Source organism: Conger conger, chromosome 1 (genome assembly GCF_963514075.1).
Source record: "Conger conger chromosome 1, fConCon1.1, whole genome shotgun sequence".
In the NCBI taxonomy this organism is placed as follows: Eukaryota; Metazoa; Chordata; class Actinopteri; order Anguilliformes; family Congridae; genus Conger; species Conger conger.
Genome location: NC_083760.1, coordinates 87002466 through 87011463, shown reverse-complemented (window position 1 = coordinate 87011463; position 8998 = coordinate 87002466). Strand labels below are relative to the sequence as shown.

The window sequence follows — 8998 nt, the reverse complement described above, 5'->3', positions numbered from 1 at the left end:
CATACACCCATACACACACACACACACCAACACCCACACACACGCACACACACACCCACACCCACACCCACACACACACACCCACACATACGCACACACACACACCCACATACACACACACACACAGAGAAGAGACCCACTCATGAGCTACGGCACTGCTGAGGGTCATGCCACAAGAAAAACGCTACACTTTATTTATTTATTTTCCCCAATTACACTTCTTGGCAGTAGGCTGATGAAAATAATAATAATAATAATAATAATAATAATAATATCAAGTAACACTGGAATGTAGAAGATTCTCACTGTGAACACATGGGGAGGGGGAGGGGGCGGGTGGTGCGGGAACAAGAGGATGAGAGAGAAAGAGAGAAAGACAGAGAAAGGGGGAGAGAGAGAGAGAGAGAGAGAGAGAGAGAAATACGGTCTTGCTTCCAATTCATGCTCCGTACTCCTCGACGATGGCAATGACAATAAGAGCGGGCTAACATCACTGATAAAAACACCGCGCTCTCTCCGCCATTACCAAACGCCGGGATGAAATTGCAGCCATCAGACCTGTGATAATGACAGGAATAATGAGGGGGGGAGAGAGAGGGAGGGAGGAAGAGAGGACGCCCCTCCCCAACACGGCACTGGGCCGAGCTTGTTTACATCAAATACTCGAGTGAGAATGGAGATATCGGGGAAAGCACTTCATACACTGACGACCATGCAACACGCTCACCGGGCGGACCACTGGCGAGGAAGGGCAGCGATCGGACAGCACTTGGTCACGAGAGATATTCCACATATCAACATAAATATCGTATTTCTGTTTTTTTTTTTCATATCAAGTTTTTCTCATATATTTTTTTTTTTTCTTCAATTGCACGTCTTTCTTTTATTTTATTTTTTCCATAACTAAGACTGTATTCAAAGGCAACGGTAACAAACATTTTTTTTTTTCGTCTATACTTCACTAGCATAACGCGAGAGGAATAACCGAGGGGGAGTAAAGAAAGAGCTGAAAAGGAGAGGGAGGAAGGGCATCGAAAAACAGCGCGGTCGCATGCCGAGTCCCGTAAAAAGAAGCGACGCTTTGCGTTTTTTAAAATCCCAGCGGGCTCCGGACTACATTCAGCCGCGATGGGGCAGCCCGGGCCACGCCCGTCGACAAGGGCAGAGAAGCGAAGCCACGGGGGGGGGGGGGGGGTTTAAAACATGGAACAGTCCGGCAGGAAGCAGCTCGTGTGCACGGAACACATTCAATATTTAACATCATCTCCAAAGGAACTGACATGTCAAGAAAAACAAAATAAAAATACTTGTTTAAAAACCAAAGACTACCTCCGTGAATCCAATCAAATCGGTAACTCCTGCCTCCAAAATTAAGATGGATAAAACATGTAAAATAATAATAACAATCATAATAATAATAATAGTAACGTGCCCATAGAGGGCGCTGTAAGAACAAGGCAGTGGGCAGAACAGTGAGGATTGGTCCAGCTGAGGATGTGGTGGGCGGGGGGCAGTCAGTGTGTCCGTCTGTCCGTTCTCAGTCTCTCAGAACTGACTGGCACTGCTGGGGTCACACTGCAGTAGCCGGACAATGGAGGGGTCGCTCTTGGCACCTTTGATGAACTCCTCCAGAGAGAGTTTGCCTGGGGGGGGGGGGGAGACAGGACCATCCAGTGAGTTACACGTGACACGGAGGGGGGGGGGAGGACTTACAGTGCTTCACTACGGCAGGTGTCCCTGTTCAGCCAATGGGGGAAATCTGTGTGTTCTGTGCGTTTTTGGTGTGTGAGTGTGTGTATGAATGGGTGAATGAGAAGCATCAATTGTACAGCGCTTTGGATAAAGGTGATATCCAGTGATATCATGTTGGAATTGATGCACTTTTTAAACATAGCCTCTCCAAAATACTGTAATAATAATAATAATAATAATAATAATAATAATATTCATTATCCTCATCAGAAGTGTATTAACACACAGAGTTTCTGTGGCTGCAGGCCCAGGCAGTCGATTCCCGTAACTCAAGGCGTTTTGTGCTGCTGACGCACTCCGTAACGATCACAGGTCAAAGGTCAATGTGAACCCGAGACACCCTACTCCCCTCAGCCGTGCGGAGACGCTGATGGCTGGCTCGCTACCTCCCTCCTCCGGTGCCAAAATTAACACCGATTAACCGTGGAAATGAGACACCGCCCCGCCCCGCCCCGATTGGCTGGCCCGGCCCGCCCCGCGTGGTGATGTCACACACACTCGCTGACCTCCCTGCGCGCCGCACAGAAACGCGCAGCGTGAATCTGCCCACAAGACCGGCGCCGTCGCGCCTTTGGCGGTCGTGATCGACGTGGGAGACACGCGCGGGCGCCATGGCAACAGGGGACATGGGGGTGATTGTGTTTGTTTTTACCCACAAGCCACCGGAAAATCCTGCCCATGCTGAACGGAGAACGCCTGCTGAGAAGCAGCACTACAGGGCGAAGAATAACTCCACTTCAGTCCATTCAGGAAATTAATCAAAATGTCATCCGTGAATTGAAAAATTGTCTGAACTGGACTGGACTGAACTGAACTAGACTGAACTGGACTGGACTGAATGGAACGGAACGGAACGGAACGGAATAGAACTGGACTGGACTAGACTGGACTGGACTGGACTGGACTGGACTGGACTGGGCTGGGCAAAGCTGGGCTGGACTGGACTGGACTGGACTGGACTGGACTGGACTGAACTGACCTGAACTGGACTGGACTGGACTGGACTGGACTGGACTGGACTGAACTGGACTGGACTGGACTGGACTGAGCTGGACTGGACTGGACTGGACTGGACTGAACTGAACTGGACTGGACTGGACTGGACTGGACTGAACTGAACTGGACAGGACTGAGCTGGACTGAACTGAACTGAACTGAACTGAGCTGGACTGGACTGGACTGGACTGGACTGGACTGAGCTGGACTGGACTGGACTGGACTGGACTGGACTGGACTGGACTGAACTGAACTGGACTGGACTGGACTGAACTGAACTGGACAGGACTGAGCTGGACTGAACTGAACTGAACTGAGCTGGACTGAACTGGACTGGACTGGACTGGACTGAGCTGGACTGGACTGAGCTGGACTGAACTGAGCTGGACTGAACTGGAGGCCTGCCTTGCATTTCCCCGGCACTGGGACCGGGGCGTCTGTCCGCACTGCTGGAGATTTCCTCACCGTCGTTATTAGTGTCCATCTGTCTGAAGATCTTATCCGTGCGTTTCTCCGGCGTGGACTCGTCTTCTGGCATCTTCATCACGGAGGAGACCATTTTATAGATCGCCTGAGAGAGAGAGTGGGGGAGAGAGAGAGAGACAGAGGGAGAGTAGGAGAGAGAGAAAGGGAGAGGGAGAGAGTGAGATTAATGCTGGTAATATAGCCAAAGTGTTTCATAATTATGACTTATTTCCTGCCTTTATAACAACGAGGGAGAAAGAGATGGAGACAGACAGAGAAGGAGGAGGTTGATATATGGGAGGTATGGGAGTGAAAAAGATTGGGACTTGGTGGAGGAGAAAAGCTTTTAATGTGGGTAATCTGCCCCAATTAGAAACAGCCCTGGGTCAAATACGTAATAGCTCCGGACTCCAATACTTTTCTAGCCTTTACTGAGCTTGTCTGGTGTACTGGAACTTAACAGCATGAAATATTCTCAAAAAGTGCAAACCCCCGCCTTTGGGTCCTCTTGCTTGGCTCAATTGCACCAGACAACTCAATCCAAAACAGTGACGTATTTGACCCAGGTTGGCCGGCCACAGCCTCGAACCGTCAACCGCTGTCCGTCTCTCCCACCATCTGCTCAGTGAGCAACGACAGGGTTGACTGCAGGGACAGCTGCTTCGTAAACATCGGAAACAAGCTGCCTGCTTCGTCTTCCTCTGGACCGGGGACCAAATTACAGTCCTCGAGGGCCGAGAACTGCTGGTTTTCCACCCCCCCGTTTACCTGGGAGTCAGGTGTGAAGACAAGTCTGGCCAATCAGTGGCACCACGTCTTGAGTAAATTACCCAGGAGAAAAGAAAGAGCCAGATTTCATGATCCCCGCCCTAAGCTCTTTCCTCCGCTCTGACCCCGCCCGCTCCCGATTCCCTCTTAATCTTCATTTCAATGCGATTTGTTAGCTTCTTACAGGCGCTCATGAATTATTCAAACCGTTTGCCTCGGAGGAAGAAACAAGACCAGAGTGTCACTGGAACGAGGAAAGATGCGAGAGCGTCTGCCTTTTACGGTGAATGCGAGCCTGTCCGTAATATCAGCCGGAAAGGAAGACAGATTCCACATCACAGAACCTACTGAAAGAGATCTGGAACTGCGGACTTCATCATTTCAGTCATTCGTCCCTATGACAACAGCTCTACTGGAGGCTTCCGGAACTCTAAGACGGAGGGGATACCACTAACTCCACAATATATTGTACTTCAACCAGCCGCAGGGCTAATTCTGCTCCATCTAGTAGTAGTAGTAGTGTTGATTAGCGCTTTGCAGTCACAGACTGAAAGCACACACCAGTTTACATACATCATTGCACCATATAAATAAGCTATATCACAAATAATACATAAACAAATGTGCTAAATAGCTAATAAAAAGTGAAGTACAATCAGGATAAAGCCACATATTCAGGGCAGGAAGTGGAAAATTAGTAAACGGTAAGCTAAGGGGTGTGTTTCTTGATTGGACTGGTGGGATAACGGATGACAGCGCTTGGTTCTAGTTAGCAGTAAATTGAGTTTCCGGCTATTGTGTCCATTTGCTAACACCACGTCCCCGAACTCATTTGCGACTGAACCTCCATGCGTGCAGCCTATGTGTAAAAGCAGGTGTGAATAAGACTCTCGGCGCAAATGTGAATGAGCTCTCACAGAGACCCGGGAGCTCGCCCCGGCGGTGAACACGTGGGCCGGTCACAGAGGGCGGAGACGGGAGAGTTCGCCCGGGCGGTGAACACGTGGGCCGTTCACAGAGGGCGGAGACGGGAGAGTTCGCCCGGGCGGTGAACACGTGGGCCGGTCACAGAGGGCGGAGACGGGAGAGTTCACCCGGGCGGTGAACACGTGGGCCGTTCACAGAGGGCGGAGACGGGAGAGCGTCAGCGTGTGGAGCAGCTCCCACAGAGACCCGGGAGCTCGCCCGGGCGGTGAACACGTGGGCCGTTCACAGAGGGCGGAGACGGGAGAGCGTCAGCGTGTGGAGCAGCTCCCACAGAGACCCGGGAGCTCGCCCGGGCGGTGAACACGTGGGCCGCTCACAGAGGGCGGAGACGGGAGAGTTCGCCCGGGCGGTGAACACGTGGGCCGGTCACAGAGGGCGGAGACGGGAGAGTTCGCCCGGGCGGTGAACACGTGGGCCGCTCACAGAGGGCGGAGACGGGAGAGCGTCAGCGTGTGGAGCAGATTTCATACTGACAGCTGACAGACACACGCTGACACGGTGACTCAGCGTGCCACAGAGCCAGTGGAGAGACTGCAGAAAAGGCCAGCCAGCCCGACAGTCAATCCTCTAACACACTCCTGTCAATGTGTTCACACAATGAACACAGTACACAGACTCTAACAGTCGTGCGCATACAGTATACACAAATCAGTGAAACTGCAATGCACTACATTGCACTAAACTGTACTGCACTCCACTGCACTAAACTGTACTTCACTGCACTAAATTACACTAAACTACACTCTACTCCAGGCACTAAACTACACTAAACTACACTCTACTCCACGGCACTAAACTGCACTACACTGCACTAAACTGTACTCCATGGGACTAAACTTCACTAAACTGTCCTGTACTCCACTCCCCCGCCCTGTCTGTCCCCAGCGGAGCTCCATCCGCACAGCCACAGAAACAGGAACCGGCCTGGCTGTTTATTCACGTCCCCCATGGTGACACGTAGGAGGCGATCCGTGTGTCTGCGAGTGTTTTCTCGGCAGTCGCGTGTTCGCGCGTAGGGGGTGTGTACGTGCGCATGTGCTTACTGTACTGTGGGCGGATGAGTTTATGTTCATGTTGTGAACATAATCACGCGTGTGCAAGCCTGTGTTGTGTGAACAACAGCAGGCCCGTACACACGGAGAAAAGACAAGGGCTCAAACCAAACTAAACAAACTCAGAAGCACAGAGTGAGCGGGAGCAGGCAGGGTGAGGGGGGAACATTCGCTGGGTGAGGGGGGAACATTCGCTGGGCGAGGGGGGAACATTCGCTGGGCGAGGGGGGAACATTCGCTGGGTGAGGGGGGAACATTCGCTGGGCGAGGGGGGAACATTCGCTGGGCGAGGGGGGAACATTCGCTGGGCGAGGGGGGAACATTCGCTGGGTGAGGTGGGACTGTTCTCCGGGTGGAACCGGACCGTTCTCCAGGGCTCCGAGGTGCGTCACCACAGTGTTCCTTCACTACGGCCCAAAACACAGCAACGGCCCCCCGGGGCCACAGCTCCCTAAAGCGCCGTCCTCAGAAGGCTCTCTCGCATCTGATTTAGAACCTGACTACAGGTCCTGACTAGAATTTAAAGATAGAGAGAGAGAGGGGGGGGGGGGGTGGAGAGTGTGTGAGCACTCATAGGTAGGGTGGGGATTTAAAGACAGAGAGAGAGAGAGGGAGAGCAAGAGAGAGGGAGAGAGATGGAGGGAGGGGGAGAGGAGAGGGAGAGAGAGAGGGAGAGAGAGCTGAGGACAGAGAGAGAAAGGGAGAGAGAGGGAGAGGGAGAGAGAGAGGCAGAAGAGAGAGTGGGAGAGGAGTGGGAGAGAGAGAAGGAGGAGAGAGGAAGAGAGAGGGAGGGAGAGAGAGAGAGGGAGAGAGTGAGAGAGAGAGGGAGGAGAGGAGAGGTCAGGCCCACCTGCACGATCTCCAACATCTCTGCGCGGCTGATGTAGCCGTTTCCGTCCAGGTCGTACATGCTGAAGGCCCACTTCAGCTTCTGCTCCAGCTTCCCGCGGGACGTCACGCTCAGCGCGATGATGAACTCCCGGAAGTCGATGGTGCCGTCGCCGTTGGTGTCGAAGGTGCGGAAGACGTGCTCGGCGAACTTGGAGGCGTCGCCGTAGGGGAAGAAGTTGGCGTAGATCTTCTTGAACTCGTCCACAGTGAGGTGGCCCGTGGGGCAGTCCTTCAGGAAGCCCTTGTACCACTCCTGGAGCTCGTGGTCGGTGAACTCCGTGTTCTCCCTCAGGTCGTTCAGCACCTCCGGCCTCAGCTTGCTGTTCTGCTTACCCATGATGCACTGCTCCCCGGCTCCAGCGCCTCCTCCTCCTCCTTCTGCTCTTCCTCCTTCTACCTGTTCTCCCTCCTCTTCTGCCTGTCTGCGCGTTCCCTCGCTCCTCTCCTCCCTGGCTCGTCTTCACACGCCTTTATGTTCTCTCACTCCTCCTCCGCTCCCCTACTTTTTCCTCTCTCTTTTCTCAGAGTTTGGATCTTGTCTTTCTTTTCTTCCTACTCCTCTTACTGCAAGCCCTAGGGAGAGGGAGAGAGAGAGAGAGAGAGAGAGAGAGAGAAAATAAAGGGTTGAAAGGGTTCTTTGTCTGTCTCCACTGGTTCCCTTCTCCTCCAAACTAACTCAAAAAGCTTCAGTCCAGCAACATCCAACAACAGGAAGGGCCCAATTAAAAAACAAAACAAATCACAACATGAATGAGATTCATTAGCATCAGGACGATCTTTTCCCCACACTACCATGGCTTCACTCACAGATCTCCCCATTAGTCAAACTGCCGTGTGGTTTAAAGAGACTCAGAGTTACACTGATGTTGTGCACCTGCAAGTCTCTTTGGATAAGAGTGTCTGCTCAGTGACGGTGGTCTAAAGCATTACATTACATTATGTAGCATTTAGCAGACGCTCTTATCCAGAGCGACGTACAACAAAGTGCAAATCAATCACAAGAACAAGTGCAAAAGTAGACCTGAGAGGACAGTACAGTTCCGAGTCCTAGTGTAAACATACAGAAATTCAGAACCCTTGAAGAGTACAATCAGCTTTCAAGCTAGCATACCACTGCTGGCAGCTAGAATACAACAACAGCCAATAAAAACAACAATACCTATACCTATACAAGTAACCTATAAAGCGATACTTATGTCTCTCTTCACAAGCCTGGGACAGCCCACGGCACGCATGACAAACTGCCGGCACAAAACTGTCAAATTGTCTGGCGACAGAACGGTGTGTGTGCGCCCCGCGACAGATTGGTGACCTGTCCAGGGTGTATTCCCGCCATCTTTCCCGGTGCACGCTGGGATAGGCTCCAGCACCACCCACAACCTAAGCAAGTTAGATAATGGATGGATGTCTGGCAATACATCGGACGAGCGTGTCAAGTTAACTTATTTATTCATAAATGTTTCTGTTTGGCACACGTTAGCTCATAAAAATAAATCACACGTAAGCAAAAAATCAAGCAAGGCATTGTTAGACCTCCATTTGTATTAAACAGGTGTTGCCTGGCCAATGGGGTGACATGGCTCAGGCAGTAAGAGCAGTCGTCTGGCAGTTGGCGGGTTGCCGGTTCGATCCCCCGCCCGGGCTGTGCCGAAGTGTCCCTGAGCAAGACACCTAACTGCCAAATGCTCCTGACGAGCTGGTCGGCGCCTTGCACGGCAGCCAATCGCCGTTGGTTTGTGAGTGTGTGAATGAATGGGTGAATGAGAATCATCAATTATACAGTGCTTTGGATGAAGGCGCTATATAAATGCCAACCATTTACCGAATGGAATGCTCATTTAAAATAGTTCAACAGTAACTGTTTGTCCCTGTGAATGTTCACTGTCTTGAACAAATGTCGGATCAGAGGCATGCCTACCCAGAGACTACGTTTAATTCAGAGATGATCCGTCACCATCTCTCCATTTCTCTACCTCCCTCTCCTTTCTTTCTCTGACCAGATTCAGCTGTCACTGGTGTAACTCCTCAGACCTCTTGTGTAAGGATTAATATAATAACCAATGTTTTCCCTCACTGACCTGAGGCAG

General features: G+C 51.6%; 1 protein-coding gene across 3 annotated transcripts in view; it reads right to left on the bottom strand.

Moving 5' to 3' along the window:
* Positions 1-785: 785 nt before the first annotated feature.
* Positions 786-8998, bottom strand: part of LOC133129301 (hippocalcin-like protein 1) — a 58788-nt gene continuing 50575 nt past the window's right edge. For all 3 annotated transcript variants that reach the window (XM_061243283.1, XM_061243291.1, XM_061243300.1), the window contains exons 3-5: positions 6871-7484; positions 3214-3319; positions 786-1643 (exon numbers count right to left, since the gene is read on the bottom strand). In XM_061243283.1, the coding sequence (XP_061099267.1) occupies positions 1546-1643; positions 3214-3319; positions 6871-7248 (582 nt within the window). In that variant the 5' untranslated portion in view covers positions 7249-7484 and the 3' untranslated portion in view covers positions 786-1545. The remainder of the gene's footprint in view (positions 1644-3213; positions 3320-6870; positions 7485-8998) is intronic.